The 19,502-nt window shown below is 57.9% G+C and overlaps 1 protein-coding gene across 6 annotated transcripts in view; it reads right to left on the bottom strand.

Annotated features, from left to right (window-relative positions):
• Baiap2 (BAR/IMD domain containing adaptor protein 2) overlaps positions 1-19,208 on the bottom strand; it is a 64,137-nt gene extending 44,929 nt beyond the window's left edge. For all 6 annotated transcript variants that reach the window (XR_007107692.1, XR_007107691.1, XM_047544545.1 and 3 more), the window contains exons 1-3: positions 19,063-19,208; positions 6,717-6,792; positions 4,038-4,124 (exon numbers count right to left, since the gene is read on the bottom strand). Coding sequence is in view for 4 of the 6 variants with exons in the window: in XM_047544545.1 (XP_047400501.1) it covers positions 4,038-4,124; positions 6,717-6,792; positions 19,063-19,116 (217 nt within the window). In the remaining 2 variants the exon portion in view is untranslated. The remainder of the gene's footprint in view (positions 1-4,037; positions 4,125-6,716; positions 6,793-19,062) is intronic.
• Between the last annotated feature and the right edge of the window lie 294 nt (positions 19,209-19,502).

Raw genomic sequence — 19,502 nt, forward strand, 5'->3', positions numbered from 1 at the left:
AAGCCCAGAGGATGGGAGCTGGACAAGGGGACTCCAAAGGGAACTCTGAAGCACAGGAAACAAATGGACAGTGGACAGCGAAAGGGTATGGTCTGTGGATTTGGGAACATGTCAGTGACATAAAAAATGAAACGAATAAAGATATGAGGCCATTATTAAGTCCAGGGAAAACAGAACTACCATGATAAAAATCATGACCAGAGCCATAACAGCAGAAATCCATCAACTATCACACCAAGAAAAAAAAAAAAAGTGACCAACTGGACTTCATTACAATCAAACATTTGCGTACCTGTAAACACTGCTAGGCTGGGGTGTGGCTCAATGGCAGAGCACTTGCCCAGCATGCACTAGGCCTGGGTGGGGTTCCGTGCCCAGCAGCTCAGTAAAGGGAAAGAAAAACAAAACTTACAAAAAACCAATCGGACTGAGAGAAGATATATGCCAAACACACCTGACCCAGGACTTGCACCTGGAGTGCAGAACGTCACACGTCAGGAACAAGAGAACGAGGAGGGAGACCTGAGCAGACACACCACGGAGGGAACCCAGGCAGACAAGCACACAAGACCAGGGAGACAGCCTCAGAAACGCTCCGACCTGGAAGGAACCCCGCCACAGACCAGAGCACGAACAGAGTGGCCCAACCGTCTGGCAGGTACGGCCTAGCAAGGCGGCACCAGAGCCACCAGTTCAGGAGCGCACACCAGCCATGCCCCGTGACTCTACCCACACGACTGGCACTCCCGCTGACCCTGCAACGGAGGGCCAACCAGGCTGCCTGCAAGAGGGAGGCCCAGGAGAGCCTGGGTTCTGGGGTAATGGACAAGCTCAGGACCTGGCCTCCACAAGGACCACACATGGGCACACGGCAGAGCTCACATGTGGCTCACGACGCTTCAAGTATGTGGCAGTAAGCTGCAACGCAAGTCATCACAGCATGCTGGATGTCTCAGCAGTGGGAAGGACCTGGCATTGTTGTATAAACAGCATGTGTCTCTTCAGCCATAACCATGAGGCCAACACTGGCTGGGGTGGGGTAATGGCATAAAAAAGACAAATCCACATCTTCCACCTAAGAATTTATTAATGTCTAAACTTCTAAAGCAGCAGCAGACAAGCGCAATGGCACAGGCCTGTGATCCCAGTGGCTTGGGAGTCTGAAGCAGGAGGCTCATGAGTTGAAGGCCAGCCTCAGCAACTTAGCAAGGTCCTGTCTCAAAATAAAAAACAAAAAAGGCTGGGGATACAGCTCAGTGGTGGAGCACCCCTGGGTTCAATCCCTGGCACCAAAACAAAACAAAAACCCAAAAGCAGCAGCAGCAGCTAAACTTATCTGGTAGACATACAGAAGCAAACAGCAAGAAGACACCTGTGGAGCCCAAGGCTATGGCCCCTGAGCAGCAGAATGGGCAGCAAGCAGGGAGTGGAAAGGGACCAACTTGTTTTTAAAGCAAAGACATGGTGCTTTCCTAAAAGCCCAGCTCTCAGGCACGTGGCCCAGCAACCCCACTTTCAGGTGCACACCACTTGTATGTCCACACAAGTACCTGTGCAACCATGTCCATGACAGCACTACTCCCAGCAGCTAAGAGGAGGAAGCAGCCCAGTGTCCATTGAAGAGGAGAAACAAAACTGGTCTGTCCACATGGTGGAGTGTCATTGGGCTGTAAAGAGGAATTCTGGCACATGCCACGACATGGACCAACCTCAAAAACAGGCTCCACGGATGCAGCCAGACAGGCATGGTCACATGTTGCCGAAGCCATAGCATCAATGTCCAGAAGGGCAGATCCATGGACACAACCAGAGGAACTGTGGCTGGGTTGACGAGGGAGTGGGGCCTGCTTCTTCTCTGTGAACAGCCTGAGCTGGACAGGGAGGCTGGAGTGATTGTCCTGAGGGCCGCTGGGTTGTTCACTACACGTGGATGACTGGCCTGGCCGTGCACCATGGTCAGTGACGCCATTACCCAAAGAAGAGCCTTCTGAAGTGGGAGCAGGCCGGCCCCAGGCCCCTCTGCAGATGCAGCAGGGATTCCACGCTCCAAATCAGCCCAGGAGAGGTTTCAAAACAGCCCCACGCAGACAGGAAGCTCCCCGACTCAAGTTGGAACCCTGACCACTCCTGCCCTGCTGCCCACCTGGTCCTGCAGTTTCATTGCGCACCCCAAGGACAGCAACGGGTCATCTGCTGCAGCCTCAGACATACCTGCCCCTTGCTGTGGGCTGGATTTCCTACAGGCAAACCCTTACCCTCTCTGGGTGAACAAAGGATAAAGCCCTGGTCCTCTGGCACAAGATGGAAAAAAGCTCACTCCACAGCACAGGAGCTCCAACAGTGTCCCAAAGACGGCCCCCAAGGGAAGGCCAGGCTGTGAAGGAGGGCCCCTTCTCCAAATTCAAGACCAGAACCCCAGGCCAGAACTCTCAGTGGGGGTCCCACGTGTGGCACTGGAGTCATCATCTGCACTACCCACGCCGTCCACCTCACCAATCAGCTAAGTCTACAAGCCAGACTGGAGCGAGGTGTCTGGCAGCCGACCAAAGCACCTTCTGCCCTCACCCTCCAGGGGCTGCCAAGGGCTCTGGGTCAACTCTGTACCCACAATGCAAAAGGGTTCTCTCGAGAGTCATCGGAGCTGGTGGGACCCATACAACCTTCCTTCTAGACACCCAAGTGCCATGTCCACAGAGCTCAGCCCCCCCACAAGGACTCCTTGTCCTGGTCTGCCACTACACTGGGCCACATCCACGTGCAGTTGTGTCCCCAGGCAGGCCCGTCAACCCAGCAGAGTCTCACGAACACTGGAGGCCACAGGAATCAGAGACCTGCAACACAGCAGTAGGCGGGAGTCTTCACCCAAGGCTGACTTCTGGGCAGGGCATGAGACACACAGAGGAACGGCGTGCGGGGTGGCACAGGCAGTTGTGAGTGTGGCGTCCCTGCTGAGGGCCAGGGTGCAGGAGGCAGGCCCCTTCGCAGCACCCCAACCTGCCCACACAACCAGCCTTGCACTGGCCATGGGGCACCACAGTCCCTGAGGACAGTCAGGAGCCCGAGCCAGCCCATCCTGCGTGCCCACATCAGCCTGCTCCAGTCTGAGCATCTGTACCTGCTGGCCAGATACGAGGACGGACCCCAGGACGGCAGGGAAGCTTCCAGGGATAAGGAGACCAGATGAAGAAAGTCTATCCTCTGTGCCCAGAGGCTGGGAGAACCCAAGTGGCTCTTGGCCAGTTTATGTTTTCTCATTGGTCCAAGACCAACTTGCTGGGCACAGCCCACCCCAGAGCTGCGACTGAGCCCAGACCCAGCTGCTCCAGGCCCGCCCTATGGCCACAGCATCCCTGTGAGGGAGGGAATCCCTCAGCCACATCAGCACCAGTGCCGAGTCAGGAAAACCACAGAAACGACTCCACCCAAAGCTCGGCTTGCACCACTGCTCATGAGTCTGCGACCTCCACAGCGCGTCCCCGACTGGGTTAGCAACACCCGCTCCTCCTCGAAGATTCACAAATCAGGAGCACAAAGAAGAGAGCCCTCTGCCTGGGAGCCCCAGCCTTCACCCACTGGATCCCTCCCTTCCACATCACGAGGCACAGGCACACATGGCACATATGGGGGCCATGCCCCCAAGGCTTACACCCCTGTCTCTTAATTCACAGCAGGAGAGATTCTGAAAGTCGGCAAATGCCAACAGCCCAGTAACCTGCCACACAAGCTCATGAGGTCACTGACCAAATTCTACCGACCAATGTCAGTGGGGCTGTGTGCACCTCCTCAGCCCAGCGCGCTCCTCGGGGTCCAGGGGCTACCCGTGTGCTCCATGGAGTGCAGACTGCCTGGTGCACCCACGTTCCATGGGGTGCCCCTCGCCAGCTCTGAGGGTGCTGTCATTTTAATCTTTTCTTATTTGGCAGATAAAATATGATCCCCAATTGAAGAAGGGCCAGGTACAAGACAAGACTCTAGACCCGCCTAGGTTCCTCCTACAACTTAGGGCCCATGAGGCTCTGTGGGGCCTGGGGGCTCACCGAGTTCCTTGGAGCCCTGACTCTCGCTGGCCAGCTCCCCCATCTTCACCAGGGCATCGAAATAGCCTTTGGCGGCGAAGGTCACACCTGAGAGGAAAGGAGAGAGCGGTTATCTCTCATGCAAGGTGCTTGCAGCAGAAACGGCCACCACAGCTCAGGCCAGCTCCTGCCTGTGGCTGGACCACTCTAAAGCACTCCAGCTGGATCCTGCCTCGGACGTCACCCTGCTTCTTGTTGATATTCTTATATCACTCCAATAGCAAAGGCTCCTTTCAGTTCTCAGAACACAGTGTTCCGTGCAGGTCCAGTTACTCCCGCCTAGTGCTGTTTGATGAGGGGGAGGGGCTCTGCTTTAAGTGCACTTCACACAGAGCCGACCCGGGCAGGACACCACAAATGTGGGGCTAGGAAGCTGCCGACTTGCTCTAAGACACCAGCCAAACCGGAGAGAGCGAGCCATTTCTTCTGTTTCTGGATCCCGGAATAAGGCCTAACGGGAGTGGGCCACTGCTCAGAGCAGCCCCTGGCATCCCTGGGCCCGTGAGACCAGAGATGTCTCATGTCTGTCACCTTGAGTGAAGGCCCATTTAACCAGCAGTGGGCATGGAAAGGTTGGCCCTGCTGACCCCCACCCCAGTCAGGGGAGCAGCCGGGGCTTCCTCCTGGTAACTGGCAGGACCCTCTCCAATGCTTGGGTGGCTGTTAGATTCCTGCATGTGGGGAGGGACCTCCCAGGCTGCACATGGAGCAGGGCGCAGTGGCAGTGGCATGGCTCCAATTCTCAGCACCTGACCACATCTTAGTCATGGTTCTCAACTTAGTGCACATAAGTCGTTCTGTGGCACAGGGTCACGTACCAGGGGCCTTGGCATTTCTGTCATCTGGGAGTAGGGGCTTCTTAAAATAATGGAACAAAAAGAAGCAGAAGCCGAGCATTAGGGAGGCCAAGCGCTGCTGAGGCGGTGCTGCTGGCCTGGGCAGCTGAGCTCAGTCCTGTGAGACAATCAAGGAAAACAGGAAGAGGAAGCAGCCCTTCTGAATGTCCACAGCCACCAGTAACCCTGCGAGGAGGGGCAGAAAGGCCAGAAGGAAACTCATGCCTGGGCAACAAAGACTGGAGGGCACGAATCGAAGAGGAAACTACAGGCTGTGGCCGCTGCTGAGATCCACAGAAAGGGTGACCACTTCCAGAATGCAGGACACCTGGGGACAGAATCCAGCTGCCAGGGGACAGCCACACAACAGTAGAAAAGACTCCTCCATGGTTTCGTTCAGCAGGCACCCCAGCCCTCACTGGTCCACAACACCCGAGTCCCACTCCACTAGGGAATGAGAGGCTAGTGCCATTCAAGGTGTCTGGAAATGACTTTTGCTTGGGAAATCAGATTGCAGCGCGCTGTGCCCAAGACAAGGGGCAAGCCCAGCTGGAACCCTCCCCTCCCCGCTCCACCCAGAAGACTCTTGCCTAGTGAGACTCATCCCAAGGCAGCTCCTCTTAGGACACATGCAAGCTTCGGGCAAGTGGCACCACAGCAGGGGGCAGGCAGACTGACCCCCCGCAGGAGGCCCAAGGTACCACTTCCGTGCCCGAGGGGCTCCTCCTAGGGGACGATGTCCTGAAGACCCTGCAGACTGACTCTCCATTTGAGGGGCCAGGACAGAATCCGTGTGCACCAGCAGGCAGCAGCCCTGTGATCTGGGCCCCCGGGGGCCCCTGGGGCTATGCCGAGGGGCAGAGTGGGATGAACGCAGCCTCCCTGGCAGCCACAGGGGACCCTGCAACATGTTCTTTCTTCTCTTTTTTTGCAGTACTGGGGATTGACACCAGTTGCTCTCCCATTGAGCTACTTCCCCAGCCTTTTCACCTTGAGTCAGGGTCTAAGTTGGCCTGGCTGGCCTCAGGCTTGCGATGCTATTGCTCCAGCCCCAGGGTCACTAGGGCTGCAGGTGTGCACCAACACATACCACTGAAGCCACCATGTGCACGTTGTAGGCAGGGGGCACCTCAGGGCGCCCTGTCCCCTTCATGGCCACCCAGAACATAGAGGCCCTGCAATACTGGCCAATGCCACTGGCTCCAACAAGCTGAGGACGATGGGACACTCCTACACTCTAAAAGGAAAGGCTTCTCCCTGGTGTGGCCCAGTGACATCATGGTCCTGCAGGAGACTGTTGCTACTCCCCTCCTGAGTCCAGGGAGAGCGGGTCTCCAAACAGCACAACTTGGTCCTGCTGGCTGGAAAGACCAAACACACGTAGGGCCCAATGGTGTGGGAGGCCCCACCAGCATCCCTTCCCTGGGCACAGAGAATCACGAGGAGCCTGTAAACTCAAGGGCTGAGCACTGCCACCCCTAGATCCTGGGGTAGAAGCTGCAAGGGGTCTGCTCACCAGGGAGAGGCTGCAGGCCCCAAATCTAAGGCCACCAGAGTGCCAGTGGCGTCCTATACACCCTAATCTTAGTTTCCATGTAATCCCGAAGGACAGACATCTGTAGCTCCTCCGGGCAGGCCAGCCCAACAGCAAGGAGCTGGATCACATTCAGAGCTCAGGCTTCCAGTGGGGTTTTGTTTGGAAGACACTGACCCCCACAGCTTTCACCCAGGCCCCAGGGGCTGAGCTGAAGTTCGCCTGCAAAGTCAGGGATGGTGAACCCACAGACCAGGGCTGCTGCTCTACCTGCCAGAGCTTTCTCGTAGTTCTTCCCCATGGCGATGAAGTTGCGCAGGCTGGGGTTAAACTGCTCCATGATGGTCTGGAAGAGAGTAGAGAGAGTGGTGTCACCAGTGTGTCCACCCATGACTCTGGGGTGCCCAGTCATGGGGAGGAAGTCCAGGGTGGGTACCACCTTCCAATCCCCACTCGAGACCTGCCGAACACCCTCAGGTAAGTGACCTTGAGCCTGTGGTTCACATCTGCACCACTGAGGCAGGCACAAACCCTGGTGCACAGGGTGTCTGCAGAGCAGCAAGGAAATACCCTGGGCCACACAGCACTCAGACCGCACTCAGATGCATGGCTGCCCAGGCGCCATTACCCAGCTGGCAGGGCTGAGTCAGCCCTAGGAGGCTGCCTGCCGGCCACACACAAACGCTCAGCAACGCCCCCCACGCTAAAACCCTAACTCAACACATCAATTACCAAACATCAACTCTGATTAGCACGATCCACAGCCTGATCTGCAAATACCACGCTATGAATAATCCAACAGGCTCCGGATCTGTTTGCCTGACGGACTGCAGTCTCCTGCCAATATCAGCAGTTCTTAGACTCAAGAAATTAGATTTTCCCTGTGAAGGCCAAATAAATGTTTTAATTACAAGGCATAAAAACAGGCGCACACAAACAGAGCCAAATGAGAACTCTACCAGCATAACACACACCAACTATCAACAGTCACCCAGCCAGGGAGGACCCTGGGAGCAACTCTGAAAGAAAACCCTGTCTGGGCCACGTCCTAAGCCTTCCGGTGGCTTGCCATGCTGGGAGCCTGACCCTTCCTGAGGATAACAGGAAGGGAAGCTGCCTAGTTCTGCCGTGGGGGAGGCTGTGGGGCCTCTACCTACCCAACCACAACCTGTGGGCGGGGGCAATTCTGTCCCAGCTCCTGTCTAGGCCACAGGGCACCAGCGGGGCAGGTGAGGAGGGCATCTGAGGACAAGAACACCACTCTACACCATGGGACCTGGCTCCAGAAAACGCACTGACACACCCTCCACCACCTGCCCTGAGGTGCGGCAGCACTAAGACCTGTGTTCCTGGGGACACAGGCTCAGTTCTGACCTACACATAGCTGCGTGCAGTCCTGGGCTTGGGGACCCCTCCCCGCCACACCAGGGCCCACAGCTCAGCAGCAGGGACACCTGCATGCTGGGAACGTGACCACGCTGCTCACCAAGTCCACAGGGCAGGTGGCCCTGCCTTTCTGGACACTGTACAGGTGTGGACACCAACTCATGCCATCCCAAAGCTCACGAGCACAGTAAGGATGCAGCAGCCACCCAGTCAGGCAAAGCTCCACAGAGCCAGTGTCTCCAGAGGGAAGGCGCAAAGGGGTCACACACACAGGCGGGGCCGGGAGGCTCAGCATCAGAGTGAAGACAGGAAGGGAGGAGGCATTCCAATGGTGGTAGCTTCACCCAGACAGGACAGGAAGCTGGGGGGCTGGGGGTCTGAGCAGAGCACTGTCAGTCAACTGACTGCTCAGACTTTAGTGGAGGGTCCAGGGGGACATTAGGAGGCACCCCAGGAGGCTGCTCAATCCTGATTAAGACGGGGAGGCAAGGCGGCTCCAAAAGGACTGGATTCCTGGGCTACACACAGGCACTGCCAAGTGGAGGCAGGTAGGATGGGGGCACACGCAGGCCTCTGGTCTGGACTGGCAGGTACGGTGTGCTGCACACAGGCTGGGGACCAGGGGTCTGTACCACTGGAATCCCAGGGGTGCCTGGGAATAGTGCAGGGATACCCCGTAGGTAATGGGATGAGCCAGGTGTGGAGTCTGGACATAATCAGTGCCCTCAGAGTGCTGGGAGGAAGGGAATGAGCTCCGGCTCCCAGCAGCATGTGCAAGACCTGCGGCCCCAGACCCCGGATACAGAAAATTGCCACAGGTGGGGACTGCCGCACAGAGGTGGGATGCAAACCTGGCAGGGTGATGTGACTGACCAAGGTGCTCCGGTGCGGGCGTCCGCAGGCTCCTGCAGGCTCACCTGTGCACACGCACGCAATGACTTGCCTCAGATGTGCTTCCCACCATTTGGGAAGAGCTGGCCGCAGAGGGTGCCCTGCTCATGAGATCCCAAAGAGTCTGGCTCCAGGTTCGTGGCCCCAGGGTCACCCAGGAGCAAGAGGATCCTGAGCCCCATTAACATCCTGAGTGACAGGAGAAAATACAAGAGCCACCCAGGGCCCAGACAGATGGGTCCCTGAGGTTCCACTTCCTCAGCAGCTGAGTTCACACACAAGGATGTGAGGAGGTGGGCAGAGCAGCACAGAGAGCCAGCCAGGCCACCTGGGCACGCCATGGCCACCGTCTGCTGAGGGGCCAATCATCCAGGATACACAGGGCTGCTGTCTCAGGCTCCAGGCAGTGGCAGAGGCAGAACACCCTCAGTTGACACTCCGAGGGGGCCAGTCCCTGCTGAGGAAGGCCAACTCCTCCTTCCCGCTCTGCACACAAGGCCCAGCCCTGGCCAGAAGAGTGGGCCTTTTGTGGAGCCATGTCTCAGTGCTCCAGGGGAATGTCACCACCCCTCCTCTGGGTCATCACGGGAGGGACCCAGTGATTGGCAAAAAGACCAACCTCCCTTGCAGGGATCCATCTCTGGCAAAAGGGACATCTCTCTGAGCTCCCAAGTCCATCTGATCTTTCTAGGGCTCACAGAGACTATTTTGAGATAGTGGGCCAAGCTGTCCCTATGAGAAAACCAAGATGTGCCCAACCTGCCCTCGGAGGCCCAGAGTGGAGGCTGCTGCACCCTGCCTCACGGCCCCCGAGGGTGAGCACACCCCAGGCCCGCCCCACCTGGCTGACTCCTGGCCCAGGGGCCTCTTCAGGCCCTGCAGGTGCCTACCTCAACTACCTCACCCCAACCACCTCCTCCCCCAGGAAACGACGCCAACCCCACATGGAGTGGAGGACAGCCAGAGCAACTGCTGGGCTGCGGAGAGAAGCGGGTTCAAGGATCTGTTCTCTTTACAAGCATAAAGAGGAGGCTCCGCAGATTCCACTGGACAGCCTGGAGGGTGACCATCTGCCAGACCAGTGAGGACAAAGGGCAGACAGCAGCCATCCCCACCTCCCCCTACTCAAGGGAACAGGGAGAGGACCAGAGTATTTATAGAAAGGAGGTCCGCCAAGGGACTTTGCCCTCGGGCTCCTGCGCCAGGTCCACGACTGCCGGCCCAGGATTCTGTCCACTCTTTGGCCCTGGCTCCTGCCACAGTCCCCATCCAGCATTACCTAGCAGAAGACACAGGGACGCCTGGCCGAGTCTGCGTGCTGTGCACGTGTGTACGAGGTGCGCGTGAACACCACCTCGTGCAGCGAGGCGAGACAGCTCCTCTTTGCCCATGAACACTGGGGCGGGGGGCAGCGGGCGAGACCTTGCTGCCCAGGACTCTCTCCAGACCCACCTTACAGGGAGCCAAAGTAAGGGCCTCAGGGGGCCTGCCCTGACCCAGTTCCCTGTGGAGTCAAGTCCTGCTTCAGCACTAGGCCACCCAAAGGGCCCTCTCCTCGACGGCACCCAGGCCATCCCTCAGGAAGGTACGCTCAGCAACCGTCAGAAAGAGCACTGAGGGCGAGGCAACCTGCTCCAGGAAGCTCCCCCAGGAAGGCCCAGGCCGGCCCACCCGCTTCCAGCAGGCACTAGGGCAGCTGGCCTGCCTCTCATGACCCCCAGTCGCCCCACCACTGCTGGAACTCAGCAGCAGAAACAGTACCAGCTTCCCAGCTGGCATCCCTAGGGACCTTATCCGGGTCTCCCATGGTGCCACTGCCCAGGTAAGATGGCTGTGCAGGCAGATACAGGCCCCAGGGCATCATGGCGACCCTACCCAGGATTTCAAGGCTCCCGGGACCAGAAGGGTGGGCAGGACAAGGACACACAGGAACTGATGGAGCCCAGCCTAGGAGCCTGTGGCCCACACGTCCAGTGCATGGGTGGTGTGTGGACAGGCTTTTCTGGAAGACTTCCCAGGGCTAACTGTCCTAAGGATACAGCTCAGTCTCCCCACGCAGGGGGTGTAGGCGGAGAGAGGGTGGCGTCGATCCTCCAGGGGACCACCTGCTAGGCCCTCCCCCAACAAGGAGCACTGACAGCTCAGGATCTTGGGCCAGAGTGCTGTTCATAATACAAGCAAAACTGGTGTGTGGGGGGGTATTTTATCTTCTAAAAACTGGGAATGTTGGGGATTGAACCCAGAAGTGTTTTACCTCTGAGCTACATCCCCAGCCCTTTTACTCACTTTTTATTAGGAGATGGGTCTTGCTAAGTTGCTGATGTTGGCCTCAAACTTTCAATCCTCCTGCCTCTGCCTCCTGAATTGTTGGGATTACAGATGTGAGCCTGGCAAGCACTGGGAGGGCTGCCTGGAGGAGGCAGACCCTGAGCCGCACCTCACCTGGTTACCGTCAGAGAGGTAGGAATGTGAGTGTGTGTCAGAAAGTGAGGAGACAGATGCTCACTTCCAGAAAGAACAGGGTCCTTGGCGTGAGGAAGGGTGTGAAGGTGGCAGGAGCCTGCAGGCTCCAGCTCCAAAGAGAGCAAGGGCAACCCACCCTGCACCCTGCACCCTTCCTGGCCAGCACTCAGCCTCTGTTACAACAAGAACCAGTGAGGAGGAAGGCCGCAGTGGCCACACGGCCATGCAGTGCTCTCCAGGGGCTGCTGCCACTCGTGAGCCCAGACCTCAGCCCGAGGTCTCCCAAGCAGCCTCATGAATGCTCTGCAGCAGGTACCAAGTCCAAAAGACCAGCACCTTCCTGGAGGAAGAGATGCCCTGACCACTTGGAACAGAGAAAAGGGAGGTTAAGGGGCCACCAGGTTTGCAAGGAAGCCTCGTAACAGAGAAGACAGATGGGTAGACAGCAGAGCCCAAGGCCTTCTTGCAGCCAGAAGGGGACCCAGAGGGCGGTGGGGATGGCGCCGTGCCACACCACAGGCTCTGACGGGGCCTGGGTAGAAGCGGCTCTGCTGTCCCTCTGGAGGAGCTGCCATCATTAATAGAGCAGCTCACCACGTCTCTGGCCAGGTGCCCAGAAGTGACAGTAAGGTGGACTCCCATGAGCAGAGGTCCAAGAGAGGTCTTCTTCCCTCATCCCTGCCTGTCCCACCAGCAGCATCTGGGAAGCCTAGGAGAGAGACCATCTGAGGCTGCAGCCAAATCTTGGATGAAAACCATAAGGGACTACGTTCTGGACAACTCTCCAGCAGGGCTTTCCACAGGCAGGGCACAAGGTCCACATGGCTGCTACACAGGCATTCGGACCTGCAGGCCCTCAAAGCTCCCAAGTGCCTACTTTCCTTCCAAAGGCCCTTGAAACCTGCACTTACACACCCAGTTTTTTTCCAGGGGTCTGCACCTCTCAGGTACCAAGACTGACCTCTCATGCATGAGGCCCCCAGGCGAGGCCCCTAAAGGCAAAAGCCACACCCAGGGCCTTGAATGGCAGGCACCCAAGTTAGGCCCCACCCAGGAAAGTCTGATGTAGGCACACACTGCAGGGTTTGGGTGGTGGATACCAGGAGAGTGAGGGTGGAAGCCAGGCCTGTAACTCCTGCCCCACTTCAAGAGCAACCTCCACAGTAAGTGGATACCATCTCTCACTCCAATAGCTGCAAGGCAGCAGGGGCCAGATATGGGACCGAAGAGCCTGGCCATGTCCTTCTTGTCTGAGAAGCAAGTCCTGTCCATCCCAACCTCCATGAGACAAGAGCCCCAGCAAGCCTTGCAGGCCTGGGTCACAGAATTCCCCCCGGGAGTCCAGCCTGTCCTGGGGAGGTGCACACTCAAACCACTTTGTCTGTGGGTAACCTCGAGGTGAAGCCATGCTCCCAGCTGAGTGTGTATGATGACACCACAGTGGGGGCCTGGGATCCACCGTCACAAGACAGGACTGCAATTTTATTGAAGTTGGAAGGGATTTGAAATAGGACCAGTGGACAGGTCACCAGTAGGGCAGACAGCACCTAGGCCTGTCCTATGCCAGACCAGCTCAGTGCACCTCCTCCGCAGGGCAGAAGGTGGATGGGCTGAACTGTGTCCCTCCCAGAACTCACATGCTAAAGCCCTAACCCCAGCACCTTAGTGACTGTACCTGGAGATAGGATGGCCTCAAATTTATGATCCTTCTGCCTCAGCTGCTGGGATTACAGGCCTGTGCCACGGTGCCTGGCTGGAGTTAGTCCTTAAAGAGATCAAGAGTCACTAAGCTAAGCCAATCTGGCTACCTGAAGGTTAGGACACAAACACAAGGACCCGGAGGAGACATCTGTCTTCGAGCCCAGCAGAGAAGCCTCAGGAGGAAGCAGCCTGGCCACACCTAAGCCCAGACTTGGGCCTTGGGGACTGAGAGGATAAACTGCTGCATCAGCCATCAGTTTGGGTCACTGGGTTATGCAGCTGAGCTGACTATCGCTGGGCCATCCCCCGACCAGTGTGACGAGGCCCCACCATCAGTCCTCTCGTCACCACTGATTACACAAGGGTCCTGGCAACTGCCCGGGCACTCCCTGAGCTGTCCTCCCCATGAGGAAACTGGCCAGGTCCGACAGGGCTAGGATTGCTGCTGGATGAGAAACTACTGATGAGCAAACCAGAAGGCGGTCCTGGAAGGCTCTGGGACCAGCCGTCTCCCCAGTGACCTCGGGTCAAGGCTCAAGAGCTGCTGCCCCAGACAGGAACACAGGCCCTTCTGCACACAAGAATGGGCTGGCTGTCCCTACCTCCACTGACTGTTCTCTGAAGAACTTTCCATTCCACGTGCTGATAGCCCTGGCCACTACTGACCCAGAACTCTATGTGCCAGGAAACATTCTATCCCCTCCCTGAACTACTGATGAGAAGCGAGGACATGGGAGCTGACCATCTTGCCCAGGATGCCAGGGACTGCTGAAGCACAGGATTCAAGCAGCACCAGGACACCAGGGCCTGGCTCAGCCCCCTACCAGCTGACCAGCGTGGGGATGCTACTTCACGCGGGGGGCTCCCACGCAGTTCTCTTCCCACTGTCCCCAGGCCACCCCTGCCACTCTTGTCCCACTTGGGCTTTCTGGTCTCCCTGACAAAGTCCCGATCACAAAAGCCCCCAGGCCTCATCAGGCAAAGTGTTTCCCACTAACATCTCAGCCTGCTTTAGCCAGCCTGTACCTGAGCCACCATGTCCAGGAACTGAGGACGACTGAGCCACTACTCTTGACAGCTGAAGAACTCACAGCAAAGGTGGACAGTGACTCCAATGTGACCTCTCCAGAGATCTCACTCTGGAAAAAGGGAACTCCTTCACCCCCAAGTACTGATGGGTCCCTGTCACAACCTGGCCACTGTTCCAGGCCCTAGGAATCAGTGAGCCCCTAGGTACCGAGCCAAGTGGGTCCTGAATTTGCAAACATGGGTCTTGGGGGTACACTACGTGGCAGGGTAAGGACTCTCCATATGAGGAGCCTGGGACAACCAGGCCACTCCTTGAAGAACCTGATGCTAGGGCAACCAAGCACGGTTCAGGGGTACAGCTGTGCCTGTACCACCCCCCCACTGTGAAGGCCCCTCCAGTCATCTTGCAGCTGTAGAAGCACAATCTGAAGCCAGGAATGACTCAGAGCTGAGGGGTGGCAGGAGGCTGGAGGAGGGTGCCAGCTCGGTCCACGCCCGGCTGCAATTACTCCAGCGCAGGCAGCGGATCGCAGCGCAGCGCTGTGCGGGGGAGGCTGACAGCCACTCTGCCACCTGAGTGCAGGCCTTCCCGGGAGCACAGGCTTCTCCACCGGGAGGCCTCAAAGAGCACTGCTATGACGGCGGGGGGTGCAGGCAGGTCCTGGCTCAGTGTACTGGGCAGAGAAAGAGGAGAAGCCAGGCACCCGTGAGCCAGGCCCGGGGCTCCCCCTCACCCAACTGCCTGGGTGTCCCCACCCCACAATGACAGCCACAGGCGATGCCAGTCAAGGGTAACCAGAGGGGAGAGAGTAACGTGAAGCTGAGTGGGGCCACGCGGTGCAGGCCAGACCTGCCCCTTCCCATCCTATGGTGACGCTGTGGGTGCTCCCTGAGCACCGGCCAGAGAGAAGGTGAGCTGGGCTCAGGGGCCTCCTCGTGCTCGGGGAAGGGGATACCACCCTCCTGCTCAGCAGCCAGGTGGCTCACCAGCCTTCCCTGACAGATTTGGCTGTGGGTGGCCATGGGGCAGGGCCCAGCCCGCAATGCCTGGACCTGCGGATGCCTCAGTTCAACAAGAAAAATACAGCTCCTGAAGTGCCCACCTCTCCTCTTCCATGGTGTCCACGGAAGCCCAGAATACCAGCTTTCATTCTGACCTTGAACATCAAGGCCAGTCAGCCCCACTGGTCAAGCTGAACTCCCCAACAAGTCACTCACTTGAGGCAAGAACCACTGGGGCAGCAGGCATGAGCAAGCATGCCCGGACCCAGACCAGATGGCGCAGAGGGCTGTACACCAAAGCCCCGGTGCCCCTGCAACCAAGCGGGCACACCCAACAGTACGGGACGGCTGCGCGTAGCAGCATGCCAGGCACCAGGCACCTGTGGTCAGTCAGGACAGGACCTGGGGACAAGGGCTACAGAGGCTGGCCAGCTCCAAGAAGCAGCCCTTTGCTGCCCTGGCTGCCCCACGAAGGGGACAGGATCCCAGAGCCACGGCTCAAGTGCTGGTGGCCAGGCCAGCAACGCGTGGCGACAGGTGCTGAAGGTAAGGAAGAGGCATCCTACTGAAGATGGCACCAGAGGGGCTGGGTCCAGAGGTGCCTCCAAAGGACACACAAAGCACCACTCATGCGTGCACACAGCTCACGCGTGCATGCGCACTCACACCCCAGAGCGCCACTGCCAAATCAGACCTGCCAGACCCCACTTCACGTCTCTTCCTGGGCCTGCAATACTTAAAAAAAAAAGGGGGCAGTCCCACCGTGGTGTGAGTCAGCTGCAGAGTTCAGGGGCCCAGGCTGCCTACAGCTCCCTAAAACACCCACCAAGAGAAGCGGGTGGGATGTGGCAGGGAGCTGTGCAGGTGGACCCTTCTACTGAGTGCCTGGGCCAGTCCTGGCCAATCACGCCAGCTTCAGGAACCCTGAGGCACCTGCCATCTTCATAGGTCAGCTGCAACACAGCCAGGCCAGGTCCTACCAACAGCTACACAGTGAGGAAAACAATCGGATGGCCTCTGGTGATCAGCCCAGCCATGCTGACCCAAAGCTCTGGTGTCACGCTCCTTCAATAGCACCTAGTGATTTGCTCCTGCTAAGCTGCTCCCCCACACTGCCACATCAAAGAAAGCAGTCAGCACCATCCCTAGAGAAGGTGCTGGAACTCTCACCCTCAAGAGTCCCGGGTCACCCAGTGCTGCTCTAGAAACACAAGACTATGAGAACACAAGAACCGACCACCTTTCCTGGCCCCACCAGGAGCCACAGCCAGGTGCTAAAGAAACCCCCTTCTGCATGCAGTGACACTCAGAGCACCCCACTTGGAGGGAGGGTCCTTAGGTATCAGGCTCCCTTAATTCTGAATGGCACATAAGTCATCTGGTGGGGCAGTAGACTCTCCCACCCCCACCCAGCACTCTGTCCCTAGATCCAAAGGCTGTCGGGCTGGCTCTGGGCTCTGCCTCCTGCAACAAGGAGGGAGGGGCCTTCCTCCCCTCACTCTCTTGTTCTCTGCAGGGCCCAAGGATCTGAGGGGGAGTTCCCAGTGGACCTCAGGAAGGTGTCCTGTTTTTCTCCCCTTCATCTTCCATGAAATTCCCCGAGGACATGGCTCCCAAGGGAACTGAGCCACCAGGAAAGAGGTCGAAGTCTGCCTTAAGGATTCTTCCAGGAGAAAATCAAACTGTACATTTTATTCTCAATTTTTAATCAGCAGGGCCAAGGACAAGACTTCTTTGCCAAGGTAGACACCACTCTGAACTGCAGTTGAGGCAGTGAGAGGGCCAAGGCAAACAGCTGAGCTGCATCGTGGGTGACCCTGAGCACAGCCACAGCCCGGCCTTTCCAAGAGGCACTGCCAGCACTTCTGCAAGCGCCAAACCAGGACCAGGAGCAGCTTCAGTAGGAGCCAGAGACAGTGCATCCCCGGAGAGCACAGAGCACTGCGGTGCCTGGACCAGCCCAACCGACCTAGATCAGCGCATGGGTGGCTTCAGCTGTGTCCTGACAGTGCCTCAGGATGGGCCGGGTTTCCACCTGGCCAGCAAGCCAACATGCCCAACCTGTACTAGTACTGCCATGGCACTGTGGGCTCCCCCAAACACACAAGAGTCATAGAGCACAGGACTAGAAGACTCAGAAGTCAGCCCCAGAAGGCCACCAATGTGCAAAGCCAAACATGATGCCATGCAGTGAGTGGAGCTGGTCACCGGGGCAGGAACCACGGGGGGAGCAGCCTTTCAGACACCTGCAGCCTGTTTGTGTCCAACCCCACAAAATCCACTGAGAGCTCATCACCACCGCCTCACTCTGGAAAAACCAACCACTGGCCCACCAAGTACTACACACAGAACCTGCGTGCTCATTGTGGACCCCAAACTTGCTGGGCTGCAGCCAGAGGGACCCCTGGTCCTGACAGTTTTTCTGCCACTGTGACAGAACTCACTTCAGACGTCCAGATGAATTACAGCTGCATGTGGGTGAAGCCACAGAGCGGTACCTGCAGGCTGACTGCCCCGGTGATGAGTACTATTAAGGATGACGGTGGATCCCCCAGAGCAAAGCCAAACCGTGCACCCTCCCGAATCTCATCATTAAAGTTCCTGTTTAATGATTTCAGTATAAAAGCAAGAAAAATAGGAGAGAAAAGACTGACCAGCAATTCTCTTCCACCTCCTGCAATAATGAGCAAACCGTAAAGGAACTAATGACTAATAATTTAATAAACCTCCCTCCCTTGACAGCATGTGCTTCCACAGAGCGACAAGACCAGAAACATATGCCAGAGTCTACGTGATCCCAAACATAAAACCCTAAAGGCTGTTCTGAATCCTGTTTACCAGCAACTCTAAACATGGCTTCAGAGCTGCTTTAGCCCTCTCCCCACGCCCCCACCGGACAAGGATTCCTCCAGACCCATGTAGCTGCAACTTTAAAGCCTTTATTAAAAGCTGTATTAAAGTATAATCTGTCTCTGAACTCCAACTGAAACCAAAGGGGCCACCCCAGAAGCCTCCATCTGGCTGTCGGCAGCCAGAGTGAACAAGTTAAGAGGGTTTCACAGGCCACTGGCTAAGAAGGCACAGCCATGGCTGGTTAATACAATTAGAAACTGTTGCTCTGAGAGCGGGTCGCAATCCCATTCAGTGGCCATGAACCATCCACTGCACGCAAATACCAGCTACTCTAATTGCCAACCTTTCACTTAACCTTCAGACTCAGTTTTGAAATAAAACACATTTTTGTAAGAAGACTGCCATGGACCAGTCAGGACAGGGATTTTCTCTTGAGAAAATGCCCTGGGGAACTGCAGTGGGACCGGTGCCATGAGGAGCCTGGAGCTGTGTTGCTGGAGAAAGAGAAAACCAAGAGCACACCATGTGTACACAAGGCACAAACACGACTGGGAAAGGGGTGGAGGAGGCTTCCAGGGGCTCTGCGGTGCTTAGAGGGGAAACTGTCATTTTCACAGATGAGGATGTGAATGCGACTCTTAACACATATCACAAGCAAAGGCAGGCGCGTCAGCCTCCTACACAATTAGTCTTCTCCCTCCGCGGTTACATAAGATGATGGATTATCTGTCCACCCATCCAACCTGCTGGCGCTCGACCTCCCACCTTGGGCCACGTCCATTAACACTGAGAAGGAGTTGTGGAAAGGAAAAGCCTGTTGAGAAGTGCCCAAAGGCTGGCTAATCGCGCCTGGAAGGAAGAGTCCCACCGTGCCACCGCACCACCGCGCCAATCAGGCGCAGGGCCACGGGCCGCGGCGGCCTAGGGCCCCCACGCTGCCCCTAGCCCCCAGCTCCACTCCGGTCTGCAGCGGCCCGGGCCGGTTGCGAGGGTTCCCAGAGCCAGACGCGGCTCCGTCCCCCAGTACGCCAGGCAGGCGCACGGAGAGGCGCGCGGGGGCCGAGCAGCGCCGTCGGGGTGGGGGTGCCCACCGGGGGCGGTGCGGGCAGCGGCGGGCGGAGGAGTCTATGGCGGGCGCGGCCACCTGTGACCAGCCCGAACTGGGCTCACTAAGCTCGCACCGCGAGGCCCCGGCAGGAAAAGCTCTGAGGGCCCCAACTACTCTGCCCCGGGGTCGCCTGGTCGGGCCCGAGCGCACCAGGACAGATTCAGCTCAGCGCTGGAGGCTCACCTTGTAGACATTTTCCGTGAGCCGGTGCATTTCCTCCGAGCGTGACAGCGACATGATTCTGGGTCCCGGCTGCACCACAGACCGGAGCGGGGGCGCGGGTGGCGGCGGCGGCGGCGACACGGAAGCAGCAGAAGGAGGAAGCGCGCGGACCCGAACCACAGAACGCGGCGTTTGGCGGCGGCCGCTTTTATATCCGCTGCGCACCCCGCCCCGCCGCAGGCCCCGCCCACGCGCCCCGCCCACGCCGCGCCCGGATCGCCGCCCCCGGCCGTCCACCCCCGCCCAGTCCGTCGCTGCTAGGCAACGGCTAAGCCCGCTCCTGCGCCGCCCTTCCCATTGGTGAGTTTCAGGGATGGGGGCGGGAGGCGGGATCAGGGGCGCGGCACTGCGACCAAAGCCAGGCGGCGATTGGCCAATGGTGGTGTCGATCCGGAGGAGGA

This window comes from Sciurus carolinensis, chromosome 3 (genome assembly GCF_902686445.1).
Source record: "Sciurus carolinensis chromosome 3, mSciCar1.2, whole genome shotgun sequence".
NCBI lineage: Eukaryota > Metazoa > Chordata > Mammalia > Rodentia > Sciuridae > Sciurus > Sciurus carolinensis.